This window comes from Vulpes lagopus, chromosome 22 (genome assembly GCF_018345385.1).
Source record: "Vulpes lagopus strain Blue_001 chromosome 22, ASM1834538v1, whole genome shotgun sequence".
NCBI classification, from domain to species: domain Eukaryota; kingdom Metazoa; phylum Chordata; class Mammalia; order Carnivora; family Canidae; genus Vulpes; species Vulpes lagopus.
Genome location: NC_054845.1, coordinates 14,431,224 through 14,457,635, shown reverse-complemented (window position 1 = coordinate 14,457,635; position 26,412 = coordinate 14,431,224). Strand labels below are relative to the sequence as shown.

General features: G+C 46.2%; 1 protein-coding gene across 3 annotated transcripts in view; it reads right to left on the bottom strand.

The window, feature by feature from the left end:
• Positions 1–2,898: 2,898 nt before the first annotated feature.
• Positions 2,899–26,412, bottom strand: part of NRP2 (neuropilin 2) — a 116,125-nt gene continuing 92,611 nt past the window's right edge. For 2 of the 3 annotated variants that reach the window (XM_041737157.1, XM_041737158.1), the window contains exon 16: positions 20,616–24,249. In XM_041737157.1, coding sequence (XP_041593091.1) covers positions 23,969–24,249 — 281 coding nt within the window. In that variant the 3' untranslated portion in view covers positions 20,616–23,968. Of the gene's footprint in view, positions 6,233–8,256; positions 8,308–20,615; positions 24,250–26,412 lie in introns of those variants that run through there. The other variant, XM_041737156.1, reaches the window with a different exon arrangement.

Sequence of the window (26,412 nt, the reverse complement as noted above, 5' to 3'; positions counted from 1 at the left end):
ACCTGGTGCCACAGGGCCGGAGTGGGGATGAGGGAAGGCTCAGACCCCTGTGCCAGGTGGGGCATGAGGCCTCACTGGAAGGGTCTCTTTCTCATAGCTCTTGAAAGCCGGCTTTCAAGACGGGAACTGTGCTCCTGCACACACGTGTCCTATAGGGTTTTTGGAGGGGAAGAGAGAGGAAACAGGTGTCATTCTTCGGAGAAGTGGCAGAAACAACTGCAGAGCCTCCCTCGCAGGTCTCCGGCCCTGGTCTTCAGGAGAACACAGAAGGCACATGCCCTTTCTCCAGGAGCTCCTCTTAGAGGAAGAAAGAAAAAGGAGGCCCAGCCTTGCAGGCCTGGGATTCCTGAGAGGTGGGAATTCAGAAGCAAGCCGGGCCCCTGACTCTCTCTCAGTCCTTAGGCTTCTCAGGGCCCTTCCCATTTTGTTGATGGGAACGAGAGTCACAGTTCCTGTGAAGCCCCCAGGTGGACCAGAGGAGTCTCTGAGGACCCCCGAAGGTGGCAATTCCTAGTCTGACCATCACCTCCTCATCTTTCGCTCAGTCCCCTGACAGTGGGTGTGTGTCTGGTGGTGGAGGGGGCACATTCCCCCAGGAATTTGTTTAGTTCAGCCGGGGATTAGAGCCTGAAGCCTGCAAGACCTGGAATAGAATCATCTTTCCATTTCTTCTTCAGGCTTCCCTCCCTCCCCCCATGGCTACCACCAACGTTGCAGAGACAAGGGCACCTCAGCATCCAGATGGGTCCTGTTTCCCTCAAGGATGGGCCTGTTCCAACTTCATTTCACTCCCTCCCCTGAGGATTGTATAAACATTTCCAGAAGGATGCAGATATGGAAAAAAAAAAAAAAAAAAAAAAGACCTTACGTAAACACTAGATGGCTAGGGACCAGGAGATATTATTAGTTTATTAGGGCTTTAAAAATCCCCAAAAGCTCAACTAAAGGAAAGTAAAATTTTGCTTTCATTTTAACCTCTGTTATGGTTGCTAGGGTCAGTAATGTGACAGAAGCAGGCATCTCAGGAGACACATGATACCGTAAAGATCACGGAGGGGCAGAGAGGGAAATTGCAGAAATTTGACTGCGGTGACCTTACTGGCCAGTGAGGAGTGGGAAGGGGGTGGGGTGGGCGGTGAGGGGCCTGGGTGGGGAGCTGTCTTTTCTATAAATTTTAAGGAATGCCAAGAGTGATAAAGATTAGAAAGTGCCTCCTCACTGTGCCTTAAAGGACCTTCCTCCACTCCCAGCTGCTTCTCAGTACCTTTCCCTTCTCGCCATCCTGCTTTAACCAACCACTGCTCTGCGTTCCTAGGGGCGCAGCTAACTCTCCCACAGCGGGGATCTCTCAGTGCTGTTCCTTCAATTTGGAAAGCTTCTCCCAGGCACTTGGCTGAACCGACTCCTCCTTATCTCTTCAGGTTTTAGCTTAAATATTACCTCCTCAGAGAGGCCTTCTCTGATGAACCACTTCGTGGGAGTGACCCTAGTAATTCTTTTTAAAAGGGGTTTTCAAGGGCTCTACTGTATTAGATTTCAGATTCCTTAGGTTTCATTATGGTGAGCGTTGTTGACTACAGAAGACGTTGTATTCAATTACTGCAAATCCTATGACATCAGTAACCAAGAGCCGTGCTTTGCAAATACGAACTCAAGTAACACAAATATTACACCTTACTGTCTAGTAATTTTCCATCAGAGCTACCTGTTTACTGTCTTCATCACGTTTACGTAACCAGTCCTTATTTTATGTGCTTGGCTGTTTGCTTTCCGTCCTCTTCACTGGAGTGTCCGCAAGCTCCGAGAGCTTACAGAATCAGGAAGTGCTCAAAAACATTTCCTGAGTAAATGATTGAACCAAATTTCTTTTCTGGGGTGAACAGAGCCCCAGAATGGGGGCAGATTTGGTTTGTTGAGACTCCTGTCTATGTGCGTCTAGGGGAAGTTCATAATAAAGCTGTTCCCTCCTCCTCCCTTGGGAACTTGTACTACCTAGAAATGAACTCGACCTCTTTCTGCTTTCCCTGGTCAAAGTCTAGTTTGTTTTGACTCCAAAATTCCCACAGGTGGAAAGATCCCTAACGGTTTTGTGAGGCCAGGCTACTTTTCCTTTCTCCTAGACCAGAAGTTCTTAAACTTGAAAGTGTAAGGAAGGCTTACACTGGAAGGCTTGTTAAAACACAGATCCCTAGGCCCTCCTCCCAGAGTTTTTGATTCAGTTGATCTGGAATGGAGCCCAAGAATGTACAGACCTTAAAATCACCACAGATATTGATACACAAGTGTTGGGACAGGAAAGAAGCAGTGAAGAGACAAAAGTTGTAGGGCATTGGTGTTGTCTTGGGAGGAAGAGGCTTTACAGGGATGACGGTCTTGGAAATCTACCAGCAAGTCTTTGAGTTAAAATAGCCCACCTGGCCAGGTAGCCCAATCCCCATCCCCATCCTATTTTCAATTTTATAAAAAGCCAGCCAGCCAATCAACCTACTAACTCCATAAGAAGTGTTAAGAAGCATTGTCCCTGGGCAGCCCGGGTGGCGCAGTGGTTTAGTGCTGCCTGCAGCCCGGGGCGTTATCCTGGAGACCCTGGATCGAGTCCCACATTGGGCTCCCTGCATGGAGCCTGCTTTTCCCTCTGCCTGTGTCTCTGCCTCTCTCTCTCTCTCTCTGTGTGTCTCTATGAATAAATAAAAATCTTAAAAAAAAAAAAAAAAAAAAGAAAGAAACATTGTCCCTGGAGAATGACCAACCATCCTTGTTTGGCTGGGATTGTGGGGTTTCCAGGGACATAGGATTTTCAGCACTAACACCCAGGAAAGTCTTGGGCAAACTGGGATGACTTAGTCATCCAGTCATCCAAACTCTTTGTCTCCAATAAAAAACATGCACAGAAAAATATCTCTGGTATAATGTTTATTTAAATAGCAATTTTAAAAAGGCTTTATACAAATCATATAAACACAGTTTGACCTTGTTGTTTATTTTTTACATTGAAGAATCACAGTAAAAGCTCTCAAGTTCCCGTGATCTGGCTCAGCCAGCGAATGGTCAAATACCTTTAACTGCAAACCCTGGAAAAGTTAACCTTCTGTGTGACAGTTTAACTTTTCCCCTTGTTTTCTTGCATTCATGCTCATTCCTCGGACCCTCATCCCTGTCAACTCCCCATCCCCACCGAAGAGAGAAAGCAACCCTGTGGCCCTGTTGACTGCCTAGTCCGGGAGAGCGTGGAGGTAATGTGTCATTCAGTACAAGGCAAAAAAGGAGATCAATACTGTGAGTTGGGTTTCCCAAAGGGAACGACTCAAAGAGACGGGTCAGCTAGCCTACCTGCAGATAGAGACCACAAATGCACCAGGGTGCCCCCTGGCCGAGTTAGAACCAGGCCCCACTGTCTTTCTGTCTTCCAACAGACCAGCCTCCAGTGTTGGTGAGGTATCTACATGTAGCCCTGGGTAGTCTGCTTTTGTTTAGCAGGGCTCATCCAGGGCCTCAGGCCAGCCAATGGTGAGTTTGGATCGAGCACTGTCAGCGGGATGCAGGTTGGCTTGCGCGTAACTTAGAGGCGAACTGCAGGCTGAAGACAGGGCTGGTCTTTGGGGAACTGTCAAAGGACCCGTGGAGCATGAGAGGGCCAGGAGCCCCAGAGTAGGCTTTTGAATTTCCCTTCTTCTGCAGGCAACCTCTGGAAATCCCTAGGACTTGCTAGCTTCCTGGAAACTGAGCTACGTGGGAAGGCGAAGAGGAGAGTGGGCTAATTAATGACTTGGTTTCGATAAAGTGTAAAAACTTGCTTCTGCTGCATGCCTGGCTTGGGGGGGTCCTAAAGCTAAGCCCTCGGGCTTGACAGCTTTACTTTTCACCTCTAACTACCACTGTGCCAACGAGTGCCGAGATCAGCAGTTACACTCGGGCCCTAGGTCAAAGTCACAACAACATCACGGAGTCCCACGTGACCATTCACATACACAGTAGATACAGAGAACTCAAAGGCTTGCAAAGACACACACACATATGAATAAATAGCTGTCGGTTTGGACTCTCCCTCTGCGCATACGAAACACTGTGACATTACCACTTGAACTAGCATTTCCATAAGTTAACATTTAAAGGAACCAGCCAGTCCCATTCACCTTTTTCCTTTCACCTGGGTATGAGACAAATGAACTTGTGGGTGACCATAGCAGCAAAAACCGTCTGACAGTTTACCACTGATAAGCAATGGGCTGGGCATCCTGGGTTTCAAATGTATTTCCAGCACCCAGGCGATCTTTAGGCATCACTACAAAATCAAGATTGGGATCTTGACGCGGACAATCTTAACCTTCACACAGCTGGATGCCTCCCCTCCTAGAGTAGCTGAGAGTCATCTAGGGCTATGACTACCTCTCCGGCAGCAGGGCTCAATCCATTAGTAGGATCAGTGATGAGCTGGAGAAACTGGCAGTGGAGTCACGGGGGTTAGGGAAGAAGCGATGCCTTACTTGTATGATACTCACTGATTTCTACATAGAGGGGAAAATACAGTTTTTCTTCATTGTTTCAAGGCACTTAATAAAAAACACATAAATTGCGTGTGTGTGTGCGTGCGTGTGCATGTGTGTGTAAGAACATAGGTCTCTCTGGGGTTGAAGCAGTGTTGTTAGTGTTTTGGTCCATAGTACTTGCACACTTGTGGTTAAGATCAGCTCGCGTACATCCTACTTGGCTCTCCTGAAATACTGAGGTGGTGGCTGTAACCCCGAGGAGAACTCAACGTCTACCAGCCTGTCAAAGAGACTAATGCATCCAAATGTCTCTGTACTGTCTGCTTAGCCTGTGCCATGAGGTGATCACAGAAGCTGGACTTCTTATTCCCTCTCCACTGCTCTCCTTTTAGGTCCACTGGTCACCAGTTACATCTCACTGGTGGAGAAGACATACAAACAGCCCGTATTTGCACCCACCCATCTTTGAGAATGCCAAACAGTGCTCGTCTTGGGGATCAGACACCTGACGGATGTGCGTGTGCGTATGTGTGTATGTTTTAGAAGAACAAGGGGGAGGGGAAAGAAAAAGCAAAACCACCACCAGAGGCCCCTTGAAGTAGCCTCACAGCCACAACTTCTGGGTCTAGATTTAATGAATGGCTCCTAGTCACGAAGCACATTAAGGCTTGTCCGCTTCTAACATGGAGGTGCTTCTGTGGATTTTGACGTGTGAAGTTTCCTTTCTGGTTTGTCTTACATCACATATAAGAAAGAGCTATTCATGCTGACCCTAAAATGGCAATTTTCCCCTGGATAAAAAAAGTTAAAGGCAACAACATCCTACTTAAATGCTAGGACTGGAAACGGCAGCGTGTAGGGTTGGCTGGTAGATTGGACACCACAGCAAATCCCGTAAGTCATAAGACGATCAGAGGACAGGATAAGTTGGACGGCTTTTTTGTTTTGTTTTGTTTTGTTTTTTTTAGTTTTTTTTCCCCTAAAGATGAGAAGTCTGAAAAGACCTTTTGCTTCTCAAGTGTTGACTATCATGAGAAAGCAGAGTACCATGACCACTCCTCTGCTTCCAACTTGGAAAAGTCATTCTCTTCTTCCGCCTCTTGGAGTTGCTCACAGACCAAAGAAATAAGATATAATAATAAGAACAAACTCACAAACAAAATAGAACTGTGACCCCAAAGAGATGAGCTCCCGTCTTAGTCCCAGCAACGACTCAGCCACGGCGCTCCCAGGTGGGTCCCAACACGCACCCCCCTCCCCGGGGCAGCCGCATCTCCCCGCCTCCCTCTACTCGTCTGTCTGTTCCGTCCACACCTTCGGTATTCTGGATCGGTTTGATCGAGATTATGGCATTCAGTTCCCAAAGGGGAAAAAAAAATGTAATCTTCCCTAGCCCCTCTTGCTGGAATGAAACGTCAGATGTGATTTGGGTGCAATCCGTCATGCTTCGGAGCAGCACTTCTGGTGGTTCATCTTGACCTTGTGCTTGAGGCCGTCGTAGAGCTCAAAGTTGTAGTTCTCCAGGGTGGTGCAGCTGCGGGAGCTCAGCCCTGAGTAGGAGCAGGTACAGTAGAGCAGAAGCCCCGCACACGTGGCCCCCAGGAGGACTCCCAGGGAGCTCATGGCGATAATGGTGATGAGGATGGGATCCAACGTGTAGAGCCAGCTCTTTTCTTTGTCGGCTGAAGGGGCTCCAGATCCTGAGGTTGGGGAAGAAGAGTTGGTCCAGTCCACCTCGTACTCATCTGTGACATAAAGCACATGAGAGATTGCAGGTGCTGCCTCTTTCAAGGTGATATAATTGAGCCTCCCCACATCATTGCTGTGCAACTAAGTTTATTGAACCCCTCTTGTCTCAGTCGTCTCCTCTATAAACCGGGGATACTGTTAAGTCTGCCTCACTGGGTTACTACAAGGATTAAATGAATTAACATTTGCAAAGTTCTTGGTGTCCAGCACACAGATGGTACAGTCTAAGTATTTGATATTTAAATAATTTGACTCCTACTAGGTAAGTTTGGATTTTGACAGAAACTTCGGGGTGTCTTTGGAGCACTGGGGTGGTCCTTGCGTTCTGGGCATGCTTCTTTTTTGCCCCCTCATCCCCCACTTCCACTTGCTTCAAGTTACACCAAAGGATAGGCTGAGACTATTTTTATATGACAGGTTTCTGAATTTAGCTTTCTTGGCCGTCGGAGCAGTAGACTTCTTTCGAACCACCACACCTCACTTGATACACATCTTACCTACTATTGTGGGTTGAATTGTGCCCTAAGGTTCATATGTTGACGTTCTAACCCTTAGTACCTTAGAATGTGACCTTATTTGGAGATGGGCTCTTTAGAGAAATAATCAACCTAAGGAGAGCTCATTATGGTGGGCCCTAATCCAACATTAAAGGGGAAACTTGGAGACACACACAGATGGGAGATTGCCTTGAAAACATGGAGATAACCATCTATAAACCTCATGGTCCTTGGAAGGAAGCAACCCCGCTGACACCTTGATCTCCAGGAAGGTGAGAAAATACATTTCTGTTGTTTATGACACCTAGTTTGCGGTACTTTGTTATGACAGCCCTAGCAGACTTATATACTTAGGTTTCCAGAGCGTGGCCAAAGCATGACCACATCCATAGCTCATTTTGTGGAATTTCCTAATAATCCCATGAAGAAGGCAGGGTGCTATTATAATTTTTTTTTGATAAATGAAGAAACTCAGGTTTTTTTTTAGAAATTAGGTGGCCAGGTAACTCACTCAAGGTCCCAGGAGTTAGCAAGCAGTGAAACTAGGAATAGGATTCAGGCTTTCTGCATCCTCGTGCCCTGCTCTCTGTCCCCATCTGCTTCTGCTGCTGCCTCTCCTTGTAGGCGAGTTCCACAGCTTTGCCCATAAAAGGAGTGTTAGCTGGGGCTTTGCAGGGAGAGTCTGCGCCGAGTTAACAAGGTGCTGTTTGGGTTAGTCACTCTGTTTCTATAACTACACTTGAAGTGTTTGATTAAGGTCAGGTTAAATACAGCTGGTTCTATAAACTGCTCTTCTTAAATGCATCAATCTTGGTCTGAAGTTGTTCTTTGAGGGAAACCTTGGTCATCTCTCTTGGAGATCAACTCTGGCACTCAGAGAAGCCCAGAGAGACCTGCGCTGCTCTGAGTTGATGGAAGAAATTCTATCTACGTGTTTGTTCAGCGGCCCTCCAGTTAGGGCTCTTGCTTCGGCCCCTTAGGTATGTGTATTTGAAGTAGAATAGAGCTTCTAATAAGTATGAGAATACAAGATGGGGATTGTAGCAAGGAAACCTAAATCTTGCAATGGGCCTCAACTTGGAGTCTTGGATAGTGTGAGAAAGGCTCTGTCCAAGCCAGGGAACAGGAAACCACAGAAAGCCTAGGAGAATATTCACGTTTATACTCATTGACTCAAGGTCTTTTTGGGAAGAGGTCAATGGGTTCAAGTAGCAACACATATAAGGGAACCTGGCTTTTACTTCTAAAGGGTTTATCCAGATTTGAAGTCCATCAATGTCGAAAGTTGCCTTAAGTAGGGGACCTGTTTCAGATTAGGCAGAAGCAACTCAATAAGCTTTCTAAATTTGACCCTGACAAAGCAATTGATGGTTCCTTCATTCCTCTCTAGATTCTTTTCTCTTATATTTCTGACTGGTAGTTCTAAATTCTGGCCTTCTAATACCCCAGGCATTATTTTTGTTGACGTCTTTATAACCAAACTTGAATTTCGTGATTATCTGCTAAATCATAGCAATACTCACCATCAATTTCATCTTCATAGCCTTCTCTCCCATGTATTTCTGGAATGTCCACTATAACGAAAAAGAAAACAAACAAATCAAGTTATAACGAATTTTATCACCGTGGCTAACAGGCAGAGATGCAACTTTTCTCAGACTGACTCCCCGGTACAGTAGGCAGCAAAAGATTCACATCTGCTTCTACATCATTTAGTATGTACATTACTGGATTCTTTCCCCTTCAGATGATTTGTCTTTTATTTCCAATAGTGACCCAAAGAACAGAAACATAAAAGGTCTTCAGCACCAATAAATCCTTGTGCCGTTGTAATGACTGTAGTTCGTTGCCAATATAGGCCTACGTTTATCCAAGGCAAAATGGATGGCATGCCCATCATCAGTTGCCATCATTGTGATATTTATCTAGTATAACTGACCCTCCTCATATGTGTGCATCTAAGTAGACATATACTGCGAGAGTCTTTGTCCTCTGGATTTCAAATAAACATATAGTAATTCAACAAAGTGATGTTTCATTATTTTATATTTTAATGTAGAACTCGAAAGAATGTCATGATAACCTGTCTACCTCCACGTATCTGTGCTAATATCTCTCATCTTTCCTTCTCAGCCTTTTTTTCCTATTGGTTTTCTTTATGGCTTAGAATAGGTCAAACATGGGCATCCAATCTGACTAGCCCAGGCTTGAATGGCGCTAAGTTAATTTACTGTGAATCTTCTCCAGCATTATCACTGTCTATCTTTTATTTTTTTTATGATAATTTTTTGGGGGAGGTGGGAAAGAGTCTTCCTATTCACGATGCTGTCCATCTTACAGAAATCAGAGCCAATGAAAACTTCCTGACTAAAATGGTAAAACATCAAAAAAGAGAATCAAATATGTACTGATTCATCATTTCTTTCTTTCTCACAAATTAATTATGCCTGCCCTGGCTGTCAGCTCAAGGTGGCGCCAGTGAATGTATGGGCCCTTTAGGAATTTTATTGAACCCCAAGTCAGGTGAACAACCTTGAGGTCAGCACTATAAATTGATAACCGAAAATCCAGGCTTAAGCCAAACCCAAATCCCAAAGAGCTAACACTCTCAAACAAGAGGGAAAAAAAAAGAACTTCGGACTGGCTGAACTTTTCCCTTATCAGCACTTCTCAGAGAAGATCTACTTGACCATGACCTGAACTGAGGACTGATCTATCACTGCCACACACAAAATTCAGTCCTTTCCTAGAGGCTGTGGTTTTAATCATGTTAGATAGAAGTCTTCCTCATTCCTGGCCAAGTGCTAAAGCACATTCTTATCCCCCTGGTCGCTAGAAGGGATACAACAAAACAACTTGCCAACACCCCACTTGAAAGGATCAACGCCATGTGGCACTGATTTGCCGTAAATCCAGCCCGTGTCTGGCATGTTTATAGCACAGCAACTGGCACCTGCAGGTCACACCAGCTTCCCCACATCAATGCCCACCCCCTGCATTATTCTCCAGGCCCCTATGGCACAGGCTGTTTCCTTGGAATGAAGATGTGAATATGAATCAAAAAGGGGCAGGTGGTGTCTGTCATAGGGATCAAACTGAGCTTTTGAAAGGAAACCTGGAGATTTTTTTTTAACCTTATGAAACAACAACAACAACAAAAAACACAGAAGAAAACCATCACATTTCCAACAACTAATCGTTTTGGTGTGATGCTCATATATCTTAAGACCTTCATGGTTAAGAGATGCAGAACACTGGAAAAGAATATGTCTATCAGCCTAGCACAAAAACCGTGGGGCTCTTGCCAGTGACTTTTGGGCCAAATCCTCTTCTTGCTTTTAGGGATTTGGTCTCTGCCAAGGATGTGACAGATTCTTGGAGGCTAGAATGCCATTTTGCTCCATCTCACACCCTCAGGGAAGAACTCTTAGGACACTATTGATCACGGCTGGAAAGGGGGTGGATGTGGCATTGATCTTGAAAGAAAAAGGGTAAAAGGATGGTAATCAGTATTAGAACATTTTGCCCCAGGAGACCACACCCTCTTGTCTCTGGAGATAGAGGACTAGATGAGATGACCTCGCAAGAACTGGTCCATTTCTAAGGTTCTCTGACATTGATTGGCCAGATGTGGCCGAGATTTCTGCACCTGGAGAACCAGAGGCTACTTGAGGTGAAGAAGAACACTTTAGAGGCTTGACTTGGCTTTTTGTGTAATCACTGCTCCCAGGAGTTTAGGTGAGTGGGAAGGGGTCGACAAAAGGATAAGTTAATCAACACTTTCAAAAGCGCATCTGTTCACCAAGCCTCAAAGAAAGAATGGCACACGGGGGAAAATCCAAATAAAGGGAACATTTGTACAAAAAGCAATTTACTTTGATAGCAATTTTCTCTGGTCCCCTTGCTAATATTATTGATACCTGTGTTTGATTAAAAGCTTTCCTTTTTAAAAGCCCCTTTGCCCTTCACGGGCCACTTTCCTTTCCTGTTAAGCTCAATAGGTAAACCTCAGCCTGTTTCCTCAGGACGTTGGCAGGAAGGAGTGTGGTTCTCCCACCAGGTCCCTGTCATTCTAGAAAGAAAAGGCAAGAGTGGAGAGGAGGGAGAAATGATGAGCTCCAGACACAGTGGAGAGCTTCCTGATAGCAGGAACACCTTCCAGACACACCTTCCTGATAGCAGAAGTTCTAGCAAAAGCATGTAGGGACTGGGGACTTGGAATTGAACTGAATTTTTCTTCTTTGTCAAGGACAAACTTGGAGAGGAACTTCCAGGACTCTGGGTCAGTGGATGGGTGTGTCTCTGAGTGGGAGATGGATGAAGGAGAGTGGAATGGGCCACACCTATAGGATAATACAGATCAGGAATGGATCTTACCACCCACACGACTTCCACTTTCAACCTTTGTGCTCCCATGACCCTATTTCCTCTGGGATCCTGTGTGAACTCAATTTCAGGCCAGTTTGACTCTAAATCCTGAATTCTGACACTCTGTACTGTGTTACGGCCAGAGGAGACCTCCCACTGCCACCCCCACCCAGGTCTGCCCACAAGTTCTCCGGGTGGAGAGAGGACACTGCAATTACCACCATATCATAACTACCTACCCTAAGAGTAGGGGTGGATCCTGGTTGACTGGATATACACTCTCTGGCTGTTTGCCTGCATTGCTGGCTCACCACTTGGATGGGAACTCATGAGGACTGCTCATGAATGTGAAAATATGATCTGAAATTTGAGGCTCATGGTTTCTGTGACAGCCATTGCTCAGAGGGGGAAGGCTGCTTTACCTCATTCTTCCAAGGGCAATCTTCATTAACCAACCGATCAACCAATCATCACTTATAAAGGGGATTCCCAAGGTGCCCAGGAACTGTACCGAGGACTATGAAAAATGGAGATGTATGGGACCAGGTGTCTACAGTCAAGGCCCTTCAGCATGGTTAGGAAGCAAAGACTAGTCCAAGCCAAAACAGCAGAAAAGAAAGTGGGGTATTATAGAAGGGACTCCAAGTGCCACTGATGTCCAGGGTAGGGATGGGGCACATGAGGCTGGGCCACTTGCCAGGAAGGAAAACATGAGAGTGGGGAAGAGGATGCTTTGGAACTGAGGCAGCTTCGAGATGGGGGGTAGAGTTCTAGCTCCTTTATCTGATCCATAGGAATGGTTTCAAACATGGCACCTGAGCCTTTGTACTCATATGCTGATCCCTTGGTTTTGGCTTGAATTCACTTTGATCTATTAAGGAATTCAAAGAGATTGCCTCGCTGGCTACAAATCTTCCACCTGGATTTCCCTACGTGAGAGTCAGGTGTCTGCTCCTCCCCTCTGGTGGAGGGGTGTGAACCAGCACCTTGAGAGGAAGTTAACTCATGCAGGACTGGAAAGGAGTTTAATAGAGTTTACCTAATCCAGTGAGCAGAGTAGCCACTGCTTAAAGAACAAACAACTCAATTCAACAAAATCTGGTTGTTTTCATATCATCGTAGAAGCCTTAGGCTACAAAGTCCCATTTCCCCAGGAGTCCCTTCCTTTAGTGTCATCAAGCAGTGGGTTAGGTACACAGTGAAGAGTGATTTAAGGTTCTACTCATGTCCTATAGTCCTGGTTTTTCAGGGCAAGAGGCCTGTAGGGGCTAGTTATTAAAACATTCACTCACTGTTCCAGGAACTCCCTCCACCCTAGAAGAGTCACAGATTTTCAAGTGTCAGTAAATTGCAACACTATGGCCCAAAAGGTTAACGGCCATACCCAGTCACAAACCGAACCTACTCTAAGGAGATGTGTTTTCCCTGTGGGGTTTGGAACATTGCCTGTTCAGACCACACATGCTATGCAGGGGAAACACCCCCAATACTCCAACCTGCAGCCAGGAAATTCCCCACTGAGCATGATTTAAGTCTCAAATACGAAAGCTCTCTCTCAGTCTTTGCCCCCCATTCTCTTGTCCCTGTCTTGTGTGTGTGTGTGTGTGTGTGTGTGCGCGCGCACACACACACAAGCACAGGTGCACACGAACCCATTATCTATCTTCCTCTCCCCCTCATTTTCTTCCATTTTTTTCCCTCTTAAATTAAGGCTCTTTGGGGTGAGGCTGCTTTTCTGCAGTTACTCATAGAAAACTTTCCACCTTCACTTTCAGCACTTCTGCTATGCTGTGGTCTCCTGCGAGTGTATTGGCACTGACATTGTTCTGTTTACTTTCTGCATCTTAAAAGGAACTTCACAAGATTGCTCAGAGAGTGAGAGGCCTGCCTCAAACCACTGGTTACTTTTAGATAAATTATTTAGGACAGCCCATTCCTGGGTCACTTGAACATAGATCATTTCAGGCTACCAACATATGCTGGTTTTCTACGGAGAGTCCCTTCCATGCCAATTCGGAGCAGTGGATTAAGAGGCCTGGTTGATGCTGATGACAAGTTCGCCAGCCAGAGTGTCAGCTCTGCTCTGTATCTGAGGGGAAGCAGCATGGGCTATGGAGCAGCACTGCACTGGGGATAGGCTGCCTATTTCTTGCCGAGTTTGGCTATCCACCCCAGGTGTGAGAGCCTGGGTGAGGCCTCCTGAGCCTCAGTTTGCTCCTCTGTAAAGTAACCACCAGCCTTCTTCCCTGCTCTAGTAGTCTATGTCCTATAGGAAGAAAATGAGAAAAGTCAGAGGCCCTTTCCATTGAGGGCTCTCTCAAGTGGCTGCTGGTTGAAGTAGACCAGGTGACTCCCACAGAAAAGGGCCCCATACTACTCATTGCCCCAGCCTGCACCCCACACTACTTGTGTCCCGGGCGTTGCTCCCTGAAGGAGCCATCTTAAGGTGTATATGGAAAGAGAAGACCACAAAAAGAACAGGTAAAGGGAAGCCACGAGGTCCTCTGTTTTCGACACTTGCTCATTTCCTTAGATACTAGCCCTGCTAACTTGCGATCAAGGAAGTAAGGGGGTATACTGTGCCCCAAGTTTTAAGCCTCTGCCTCGCCTGATGCCAGCCTGATAAAACCAACCTAACATGACCACTTAACCCACCAAACTGCAACCGGTCTTTAAAGCAAGGATTGAAGGGTCTCTTACACACAGGAGATCGTCAAAGTCATTCATTTTCACAGGTACAAGTGTCATCGCTTCTACTTTAAAGAGGAGGAAATTGAGGAAGGAGGGGAGAAAAGTGCAATAAGTCATTGAACAAAGCGGCGGTGAAGTGAGTAAGCCACATTTTCGACACCTTGTTTGGGGCTGTGATTTATGTGGGATAAGCTCTTGGCTACTTAGAACCCTCGCTGAATTTGATTCCAAGTTCCTGAAACCCCTGAGGCAGCTAAATCACTGGACTGTCCAGATGGGAATAGTCCTCAGAAAATTCTCTCAGCCATTTTGTTTTGATCCCTGCAGGAGATATAACACCGAGACTGAAATAAATGAGAAATAATGAAGGACTAGGAGATACTTCTTGGCCTTTCAAAGTGTTTAATTCAGTTGAACATTTAGTATTGGCTGAAGATCCCCCCGCCCCATCACACTTAATTTCCCTAATTCAGTTTGTTCATCCCCAGTTGCTACAAGGAGCCAAGAGTTCAGATGTTGATGAAAACTTTGCCAAAGCTCCTCCATTAGAGAGTCAGGGTACTCGAGAGCCATTTATCCCTTGCCGGGTTTGGCTTCAGTTTAGAAACACCACCAGAAGATCCTTTATCATGGGTTTTTATCTCTTGGGCTGATAGCCAAATACATGCAAAGTCATGGAAAAATATTTTTTGGAGTTTTCAAATGGTTTCAAGCTGGAAAACACAGGGGCCCTGGTTTGAGATATCTGGAGTCTGAACTTGGATTTAGCCAAAAAATTATTTTTAGTTGAATAACCAGGAGAAAATACTATAAGGGCCTGGAAATACCAACTGCAAACGAGGAGGCTGTGAAATGACCTAATAATATTTTCAAGTGTGGAGGCGGATGAGCAGCTGAGGCCAGAATGGCTCCACTGAGCCCCAACAATGGCGTGAAAATAAGAAAAATGCAGCCAGAGAAATATTTAGCTGTAAAGACAGGATTCACAATTGTGCAGGCTGGAAAAACCCAGCAACGGTGATGGAGGAAAATTCTTGGATCTCTCCTCTACCCTCAGTCTTGGAAAAGTCAGAGCTAGTCTTCATGTCTATAAGTGGATATGTCACCAAGAAATAGGCTCTTCTTTTGTTGGCCACCTTCTTAGAGTAGGAAGGTGAGGAAACCAGGAAATTTCAGGGAAGAAGTGTCCCTCCCCGTTCTTATCTTCTCCTGAGATAAAAGTCTTATATTTTTACATTTCAGAGAGCTCTGCCAGCAGGCTTTGACACTTCTCTCCTCCAATCCTGACTCTCAGTGAGTGTGCACACTGGGAACAGCACTCAGGTGGAGTAGTTTCCTATGACCTGGGTGAAAGGATGGAGTCACAGAAAATGAAACTGCAACCACTCCCAATATGACAAAAGATGTCTTCTTAAAGCTCTCATCTTTTTAAGTCCTTGAAAAAAAAAAAAAAAAACACAACCTATGTATCTCACCAAGGGACTCTGCTATACTTAAAAGCTGGGATCTTCTTCAGAACACAAGAATGAACGACTCTGTGGGAAGATGTTAGGAGTTCCAAAAACCTCTCTCTAGCCATTCAAGAGGTGATTTCCCCCAGAAGCCTGCTGGTGACCAAGGACTGTAATTATCACTGAAGAGAACAATTTGGTGTCCAGTAAGAATGCAACTACTGGGAGGAAAGTAACCAATTGAGCTTTTGAGGGAATTTGCTCCACACTTTTCTGGGAAGGGGTTTGGTGAAGGTGTGAGAATGACAGAGGAGAGAAGGGGCCACCAGGAGAAGGGGATGATGCATAAAAGGGGAGGCTGGAAGTTGGAGATGAACAATACCGGCACAAAGACAGAGGGGTGGAGACAGGGCCTGCTTGGGGAAAGAGGGGATGGCGGTCCTATATGGAGTCGCAAAGCCAGACGGCGATGGCGGGGTTGTGGGCCTGGACTTCCCGTGAAGGCTATTATTGAGCTTACACCCTTGGTCTATAGTTGGCCAAGGCTGGTGAGGACCCTGAGTGGCTGCTTTTACAATACATGTCAGCCCCTGTCTAGGTCCTAGTTCTTATCTCCCCACCTTCAGGCCAGCTGTTGAACTATTTAAGAAGACCGATGAGGAAGTCCAGCTGGGGCCCTGGGGTCCTCATACCCCTTCTCCCAGCCCGTTGGTGGTAGTTAGGAAACACAAAGGGACAAAATGGTTCTTTAACATTCTGCTAAAATGCAGCCTCAATAACCAGCAGGCTGGCTGAGCATAGGACTTTGGTCAAGGCCACCTTTGCGCAAAGCTTTCTCTGCACCCCCATCATTACTGGAGCTGGCTGCTGCTCTCTAGCAAGTAGAGAACTCTAGTCCAGGCATCGTGTTAATGAGTCCTGCTGCCTGACAAAGAAAGTGCTATTGCTGAAAGCCAAGACACAGTACACTATCATTCCCGGTCTGGATCGGAGCCCTTGCTTAGGGGTATGGTAGTTAACGATCTTTAAAGAGTTCAATTTTGCACAATTAGAAGACAAAACAAGGCTTGTGTGTGTGTGCGTGTGTTTGCAGTAACATATCACTAGCTCATTCATACCTTATGCTCATGCTGCTTTCTTTCCTGAGCCACTCACCCCGAGTTATCTACGTGAACCCCATGTCCAAGAGGCAGAAGTCCTGGATTTTTGGCAGGTTGGAGAAAAATGCCCATAAAGCCCATATATGGCTGTGGACACTGTCCATTATACTCAAAGTCCTATTATTAAAACCCTTTGTCTTAGTGCATAGTAGACACCAGGGTAACACTCTTGGAAGAAATGGTGTTTTGAACAAACAGATCTCTTGGCTTCTCTTCCAGTTGCCACTCCTTGCTGGAGCCACGTGGGGATAGCAGCTTGGCCTATGTATATAAACCTCCCACTAGACAACAACCTCACCTCCTGGTGACTTTCCTTGGGTCACATTAGCCCTGAACACCCTCAGAAGAAAGCTGGATGACACCTTTTGGCCCAGAAAGCCTGTGTCTGCTCAAGGCCAGTGTGGGGGCTTTGGTCATAAAGCTCTGAGGATTGGAGACTTTCTTTTGGCATGTGGGCCTACTTGTGGCTGCTGGAATATTTTAGTTTGCAGCACAATACTGTGCACTGACCTTAAAGGATGTTTTTTACATGAATTTTTTAGTAGGAAACATAAATAAATAAGAGCAAGGCACAGCATAGTCACTCTTTGAAGAAACCAAGTGGAACTCATTAATCATGGAGAACAGGGCTGTGCCTACTGAACCCAGGGATGGAATTAACTCCTGGGCCACAGCGGCCACAGCTCCAGTGAGCTGCCGCTTACAGCCAGGCCCACGTTCTCCACAAATTGACAGTTTGAAAAAAAAAAAAAAAGTCCCCACAATTAAAATTCCCTTCTGTTAAAACTATCTAAAGTCTTCTCTTGCAAGCACTCCACCCACTTTAGGAAAGAGAGATAGGCACAGGGATTAAATGGCTTGTGCGGATGGGGCAGGGGAGAGAAACCAGGATATCCCTAGATATCCACCACCTCTCAAGGGGGGACAGGTTCACCGTGGAAGGTAAGCCTCAGCCATTTGCAGCACCTCTTAAAATGAAAACAGGCACCCCACTGGACCCAGGAATTCTCCTGGAGAGAAACGTGCACATGGAGGCAACTTCGGAGCTGTTCCTCACGGTATTGTTTATAATAGGGAAAATAATGAACTAGGCACAACCTGAATGCCCACCAGTAGGGGAGCAGTTAATAAACTTGGGGATATCCACACAATATGGAATGCTATACAGGAGTGAAAAAGGGTGGGCTAATCTGGCAGTGTGTACGAAGTATCATCAAGATTTTGTTAAAGGAAAAACAGGAGGCTGTCCAACAAAGGAGGAAAGGCGTGACGCCATTCACGCAGAACAAAACCGAACGCCAATCAAAACAAACCACACGACTGGACACAAACATCCATGTTTGCAATGGTATAAAACAAGGCCTGGAAACAGATACCTCAGACCGTTTCTCATGATTACTCTCTTTGGGGAAGAGAGTGGGACTTGTTAGCAATGAAATGGACTTCTGCGTCCTCTGTGTTATTTGCCCATTTCCAGGATGTCGTTGTGTATACCTTATAAGTTTGAAAAAAGGGGGGGAGGGGAGAAACCCAACCAGTTATTATCCTAAAATTTCCCCAAAAACTTCTTTCAGAGTCAGTAACCACTCAGGTCATTAAGCCTCCAAAACAAGATGTTTCCCTACTCAACCCCTCAGTCTGCCACCAGAATGTCCATGGCTGATTTTTCAAACAGCCTTTCTTATTTCTTGGTCTGATGCCTGTGGGTCTTTAGCTTTTTTGGGCTCTTGGAAGTCAGGGACAGCAAAGCCTAAGAACAATTACTTTACCCAGAAGAGGGTGGAGTGATTCTGGATCTTTGCTCGCTGGGCTAGAGGCAAGATTGGTTTCTGCTGGTTGCCCGGAAGCACCTGGACTGTCCCCTGTGCCATACTATGCTAACGGGGGTTTTGTTCTTTGGCGGTTCTCCAAATCCTCTATCTGCAGGGTCTGGGGCCAGTCAGAACTCCACCGCACAGTTGGTGCAAGCGTACTCTGGCTGAGGCATGTGGCCCGACGCCTTCTAAGGGTGCAGTCCCCTGATTGTATCTAACCTCTAGACATACTCTAGGGCAACTGATCTATGTCAGGCTTAATTAAATCCTACACTAGTCCTAGCTTTTAATTTATTTATGTAAGGCGATTCTTTTCCCTGCCGATTGTAAGACCATCAGCTGGTGTTCCCCTCTCCCCTCCTTTTTCTCTGGCTGGATTTGTTTTGTGTTTTCTTTGGGCCATCATTGAAGTGGATGAAAGGCAAATTACAGCTGTGAGAGCCCCAGAGATGTGCACAATTAAAGAGAGAAAACAAGCTGTACCTACAGATCTGCAGTTTGGCTCAGATGTGTAGCCCACAACGCAGACAAATCAAAACTTAAAAACGAAGCTCTTTTCATCAAAGATTACAGAAAGGCCACAATGTTTGTGCAAAACAACTGCAAAGTCAGGGAAGAGGGGTGATGAAAACGAACGCAGCGCCACAGCAGATTGGCCGGGCTTGGGTTATCTGGGCTGGGAGGGTGGTGTCTTGCTTCAATGGCGAGAACACGCATTTAAGCCATCATAAAGGGCCAGGTAGGAGCCAAAAAAGACATACTGGGCCTCGACATCTGGTATTTATGATCCATGGAAACACAATTTCTGTAACATTTATGCTTGGGCTCCGTCTGAAATACCACACTGATAACAGTGCTGTGTTGGACGCCTAAGATTAGAGTCCTAACAGTCTTTTGCCCTTTTGGGGAAGAGAGAATACTTCTAGAAAATGCCTTGGGACCAGAACCAAGGCAGGAAGAGCAACGATGAAATGCTCAAAGGTGGTTCCACCTACAAATGGTAATGCTAACGAAGCATAAGTGATGGCCAGTTTAATTTGGTCTGGCAAATGTGGTTCCAGGCCAGCTCAGGAAAATGTTGACTGAGCCTGGGTCTTTGCCTGAAATAAATACATTTGAGATGCTTTCAGTTTATCCTTTACTAATGGGAACAAATGGCTTTGAGGAAAGCCAAAGGTTATTTAGACAAAATGGGTAATTAGGCTTGTCATTAGACTAACAAACAATGCTCTAATCACGGGCATTCTACTCTATTCTCCTGCAGAGGGCAGACAGCGACATTTATACCGCGCCATCTGTACTAACAGAGCTTCCTGTAAGATCTGAAAACCAAAAGCCTGCTTCCTTTCAGCACCACTTGGACACATTTACGGAGGTAAAAAGGTCTTCCTCCTGGATCTAGCTTTAGAGGGGAAAAGGCAGGACTCTGGTGGAAATAGGGTACCTGGAGACGTCCCCTTCCTTAGGACCTATAGAGATGGTTCTTGTAACTCCCAGAAAGGCTCACGGGTTGATGGAATGCCTAAAACACCCAACAAATGGGGCCGTGGTGGAAAAATCCTTCCATCACTTCTTGACCACTATTTAGAAGCATTAAACAGCTGGCAGGTGGTGTTTCCTGTATTTTTCCCCCCAATCCTCCACCGATAGAAATATTTTATATAACGAATCATTAACTACCCAAAAAGGAGAACCAAACAAAAATACATGTCAACACAATCAGGCTTTTCGAGTAAGTTTCCCCAAGCCCCTCTCAAAGTTTTTACAGAAAGTTCCTTTTACAAACTGTTCCAGCCTGATAGTTGCAGGTTCATAGTCATCATATAATTATCTTCATTATTTGCTCCAAAATGAAGTCTGGAATATTTTGGAGCCTTGAACATGCCATAAGTCCCCATTTTGTCTGGGAAAGTGCTCATAAACTAGAGATCAATGTCCCCTTGGAAGAAATAATTTGGTAGGCGAGGGGTATGATGTCGCCGCTTCTTCTCCAAAGGAAGCTATCTGTCTCCATAGGGCCGAGTACATGATTCAGTTCCACTGGTCCCATTCCCCCTGGGGTCCCTTGAAAGTCGAGTCCAATCGCCAGGGATTTGCCATCAAGAGAAATTTTGTAGAATCACACTGAGCAATTTAGCACTTAGCAACTTTTGCAAAATCCCACACCAATCATAAAAGTTGGCTCAGCTGCACAAATTGGATAAAACTCCTAACAAGCAGTAATAAAAAATAAAAGAAGAAAAAGCTGGCATTTAGTTGCAAGGAGAAAACCCACCTACCTCCCACAGCAATGCCCTGTAGCTCAGAAGGCGATATGCAAACTTTGGGAAACATCAGTTTGTTCAAAGCCTACATTTCAACTTTGTTCTCATAGGCAAAAGGGAAAAAAAAGCCCAGATGTTTGTATAAAAATATCATCATTTTATTACATTCCACACAATACATTTTCAAATAGTTTCCAATGTCCACAAGTTATTTTGACACACAGGCAACTGAGCAATGCAAGAGATGTCACAGTTATAGGAAGAGGGAATAAGAATAGGAAGTAAAAATCTTTAAGTTTTCTCGTTTTGTTGTTGTTCTTTGGTAATTTTCGATTATTTAGGAGTTTGCTTGCCTGCTAGTTTCATTTTAAAGACAGGGTCTTTTTAAAGATAGGGTATCAATGTCAGAAATATCACTGGATTTCCTGTCCTATTCTGGCTTTAGTCCCAAAAATGTGGGATAAGGGAAAAGATAATTTCACTTCACTTTATTTTCAGTGTCCTGTTTCGTCAATGGCGATGCTATGATTTTTTTTTTCCTTTTTCTGCCTTCACCAGCAATTAGGGGAATAGCAATTGTTAGCATAATAGCAAGGAAGGGATTTTTTTTTTTTAACCCCAGAGATAAGGGTTTCCCTCCTGGAGCTGTTGATACGAAACCCCTACTAAGGCAAAAATGTTACCAGTCCCAGCTAGACCTTCAATGCATTCATTCATTCGTTTATATTTTAATAGTTGCTATCACCTCTTTGTCTTCTGAGAAGCAACTCTAAACACATGCATGCATGCATTCACCTGTCCAGTCTATTTTTCTTAGAAGAGAGTGATCCTTCCCCTCTCTATGAAATACAGAATTTTGCTTTCTAAAGCTGCAAAGCATGACTTTATGGAAGAGTTGCCCTTTGAGCATAGTACCTGGATAATACTATGAAAGTTGCTGGGCTAGAGAGAGAGAGAGAGAGAGAGAGAGAGAGAGAAATGTGACATCCCCAGCTGAACTGCATCATGGGATTCACAAAGATTTGAGCAGTCTCATATTCTCAACTATGGCATGTACATAAAGATGATGCCACACGGGGCATCAGATAAAGACACAGCAAATGCACAAAGTTGTTGTCATCTTCTTTTAAAGAAGGGAAATCCTCAAGGGTATACAGTAACTCAGACAGTTTGCTACACTGGCTGGATTTTCCAGGTGTAATTTCCTGACACCATGCCTCCACGGGGTGCCTATAGGGATGTCAATCATTTTTGAGGCAACGGCTGGCCCCAAGCGCACAACTGGATGTGGACACCTGAGATAAAAAGCCCTTAGTGACTGGCATGGAATTCATCACACGGGATGCCGGGCTCTTGGCCCTCCTCCCTCTCCTGGCTTCTTTTTCCATCTTCAGCTGGGGTAGGACACTTGAAATCTCAAGGTAGCTCATGCTCTAGCCTTTCATCTTTTCTCTTCTTGGCAGGGCTGCTGTGGTTGAGACAGAGTAGCTCTTTGAAATAGAATAAGAGTGGGAGAGCACCTTTCTTGCAGAAGGATGAAACAAACCAGATGCGAAAGTGAGTGTGTGCTGGAGGGACCTGCGAGCACAATTCTGAAGGAATGCTAAAAGTCTCTCTCTCCCAAGCAGCCAAAAAAAAAAAAAAAATTAATATTTTGTTCTCAGAAGGTACCTGGAGGCTTTCAGCCCAGGCAACCATCTTTGGAGAGAATCTTATGCCTCCCCAGTGGGTTCCTAGCAGGAAGGTGAGAAATCAACACCCCCCAAGGCTGAGCCATGGTTCACTGAGCCTCTCATTAAAAATACGCATTTCCTATCAATGAAATCGACTCCATTATTGAATCTATCCTCTCTACAGTATCATCAGGCAGTTTATCTCCAACACCCCTCTCCGTGCGTTGCTTAGAGAAGACACATGGGCAGCAACAGATTTATTTTCATTATAGCCTCTCCGATGCCGCAACATCTGGAAATGCCAGGCCAGCCTACGAGGGCGTATTTGCCAGATGCTACGAATGCTTTAAGGGGTAGCACACTGACACATTACAAAAAAAAAAAAATGACTACTTTTTGTTTATAATCTCATAATATTTAAATTAAGTCAGGTGGACAGTCTTAATGTTTTAGCGGCTATAGATTCAGGCACACGTTAACACCACGAAAGGAAAGCAAACGATCCCCTTTCCCCCACATTTTACAAATGCGAATACAATGATCAATATAATACCAAAGAATGTGATTTTTAACCTTCTTACTCCATTCCATCCCAAGTCGGGCACAATAAACCCCACCCATCCGAGGGAGGAGACTTGTAAAAGACCCCACTTCTCAGTCCTTCCTCCTCCTCCCTCCTCTCCTTCACCTCCTGCTCCCAACTTAAAACAGGCTACTGCTTCTGCTACGCCAGTCTCAGATTTGTTATTCTCTATGACTTACTCCAAGATTGGACTTCACTGATCAAAGCTAAACATTCATTATGAGCTTCTCTTTTATAAGGCAACATGAGACAGATTTGCTTCAGGGCTGGAAGTCGAGATGGTTCTGCACGCACCCAATGGCTGCTATCTTGCTGCTTCAAAGACTCCAGGAGACATGACAAGGGGTCACGTCTGAGTGCGTTGGGGGAACTTTCCTCTTGGGCCAGATGGGTTGGGAACGGGACAGGGAGGGGAGGGGCCACATTTCATTTCACGTGGCCTCTAGTTTCTTAGGGACCTGGAGATGACAACGGTAGCCAACAGAAACCCAGCCAGAGCTAGATAAGGCAACAAAAAGCTTCAATCTCTTCTCCGAGTAAACAAAACTAGTACAGTATATTATTTTCTTGTAAAATGGACCCCCCCCCGGGGAAATAACACAAGAATTAAAGGGGGTCCTCTCTGAACACACCCACACACTCCCCCCCACAATGAACCAGGCTCTCTTTCTCACACTCCCCCCACCCCACCACCACACACAACGTAGAGCTATTCACACGCAAGTGTATATTATGTACAAACACACAGAGCCAGGTTTCCTCTCCAGTCTCCTGGCAGGCTGCCCACCGAGGGCAGGAGGGCGGGGGAAGGCCGGGGGAGAAACAGGGAACCAGTCTCTGCAAGGAAACCAGCTGGGCCTTCAGTTGTGAAGTGCTGAGGGGTGGATCTCTTCTCATAGTCCCAGATGCAGCATTAGAGTTGGGGGGGGGGGGGTGGGTTGGGAATCAACAAAGGAAAGGGAAAGAAAAAGAAAAGAAAAAGAAGAAAGAAAGGAAAGAAAGAAAGAAGGAAAGAAAGAACCCAAGGACCATGGTCAGGATGAAGAAAAGCACACGGGGTTCGGGCCCCGAGGGGGGGAGAGACCCACACACACACGCACACACACAGAGGGAGAGAGACAGATGTCTGAGAGATCACACAGAGACTAGGCGAGGAGAAAAAAGTGCAAAATCGAGGCAACGTGTCTGCAGTCTCTCTCGTTTGTTTGGGCGCTGTCCTTGGCTTCGGCCCTCAGCAGTGCGAGCCGCGGTCTTGCTCTAGCTTAATGGTTAGGGTGGGCTCCACCGCCACAGGGGCCCCGTTGGTGTAGTGGGAGGTTTTGTAGGTGATGGAGTGATCGGTCTTCTTGGCCGCATAGCGGAACCGGTGGTAGTGGAGCACCAGGGCCAGCGCGACGGAGACCAGCACCAGCACGGCGCCCCCGGCGGCCATTACGTAATACCAGTAGGCTGGGATGGGCTGCACGGGCACCGTGTCCACTGTGGGCTCGGTCCCTGGTGGCAGGGTGCCCCCTGGTGGAGAGACACAGAAGAGTGTTGCTAGGCTCAGAGCATGCAGACGGATCCCAAAATTAATTAAAAAAAAAAAAAAAAAAAAAAAAGAGAAACACATACATGCTTTGGAGTGGAGGGGGCAGGGGACAGGGGGGTGAGATGGTACCGGGTCATCTCCTCGTGCCAAGCACTTTTAAAGGACTGTCATTTCCTACTCACAACCTCATGGGATGGGGACCGTCGGACCCATTTCACAGATGCTGAGAGGGTAAGTGGACGGCGCGGCGACACAGCAAGTGGGTAGGTGAGTATGGGGTTCAGCCAAGAGCTGCAGGATTTCGAGGCTCTCTACGTCTGCTAAAAACACAGTCACTCTCAAACAGCCAGAAGCGTCACCGTCCACACACACACACACACACACACACACACACATGCACGCACACGCATGCACACGCATGCACACAAGGAAGTGATGCTGAAATGAGTTCCGGGATTCCGTGAGGCTGATTCTCTGAATGGGCGGGAATCCTTGGTCCGGCTGGCCAGCGTTCTTACCCAGTGTATTAATTAGGCTGGCTAGACGCGAAGGTGAGTTCCACTTTGGCTTGCCAAGGCCCCCGAGCCCATCGAAATCAGCCTGGCCTTGTCTAAACAGGTCAGTTATCACTGTCAAGCCATGACTAACGCATCTTCATTTTTTTTTTAATTGGACAGAGGGTTTTCAGAACCTGATTGGAAAGACGTTGCAACAACAACAACAACAAAAATGTGGGCACAAATGATAGTGGGGATGTAAGAGAGAGAGTGAGTAAGCGAGAGCCAAGGGAGGGAGATCATTCTTAATCACGGAAAAGACAGAGGAGGGAAGAGAAGCTAGCAGAGGATTTCGAAGGCAAACCACATTCACTGGCCGGCCTCTGGTTGCCATGGAGATGATGTAGCAGATTTAAGCCCAGGGTAACTCTGGGGAAAGACTGGCTAGAGTCCCACTTGATGCAAAACAGTGCTACGACTTGATTCTCCCAAAGATTTACATCAGATGAGAATCTGGCCCAGAATGGGACTAGGAGCTTTGGAGCTTGCCAAAACCAGACATGATCTTTACTTCTGAAAAATGATGTATGCTTAACCTGTGAAAGCTTACATCCCTAGTTGCTTACATCAACTGGCGGTGGCCAGAAAGATGCCTTGTCTCTATCCCTGGGATCTCCTCGGGGGGGGCCACGGCTGGGAGGGGCCGCTGCCTTCTTCACCCATCACTGGTCCCACCCTGTGGGTGCATCGCTGCTCAAGATGCAGCCAGGGGGCATTTATATTTTCATGCCTCTCCCACGAGACCTGGAGCAGTGACTAAAAGACTTCCTGAGGTGAAGACTCCTCTACTTGTGGGTCAGTGTTGGCCAACCCCTCAGCCTGAACACCAGGGAATAGCTGAGGGGTGGATCAGACCTTCTGGTGTCTTCTCAGAAGTGGTAGAAAGACGGTAGCATTTTTTCTTGGAGTATCTTTTAGAGCCTGCCCACCCTCCCAGCCTTCAATCACTGGCTCCCCCAGTTTGAGGGATCCCTTTCCGCTAACGTGCGGGGTCTGTTGGTGCCTCTTGGCCCTCAGGGGTGCCGCGGCCTTGGAAGAGCTTTGACAAGGATGTGTCACACCGCAGACACACTGGCAGCCACATCTACAGCCCCGCTATCTCCTTTCTACCTTGTCTTCTTCATTACCACCTACTCTATTTTCCTTTATTTCCAAATCATTTCTATCTTTTAATAATTTCATTACTGTAGCTGAGAAAGCTCTTTATCTCCCTCTCTCTCTCCCTCCTTCTCCCCCTTCCACTCCCCCCTCACTCTGTCAATCTTTGTGACCATATTGAAAATTATGCATAGAAACAGAAAGAGAAAGCAAGGCGCTGAAAACGACTCCTTGAAATGGCCAGCTTGTGAGCCACAGTGAACTGGTGTCAACTCATTATTCAGGTCACCAAGAGTATCTGCTGCCTGGCAACCATCCTGCTGTTGGATTTTCATGTGGGCTCAGAAGAATGCACGAGAAACAACAAAGTGCGCGGGGATGGGCCGAAGTTCCCCAGTGCCAACCACCTCTCCCCAGAGGGCATCCTTGGGTTTGCCTCTCATTTTGACTTGGTGCCACAGTGAGAGCCCTGCTCTAATGAGAAGAAAG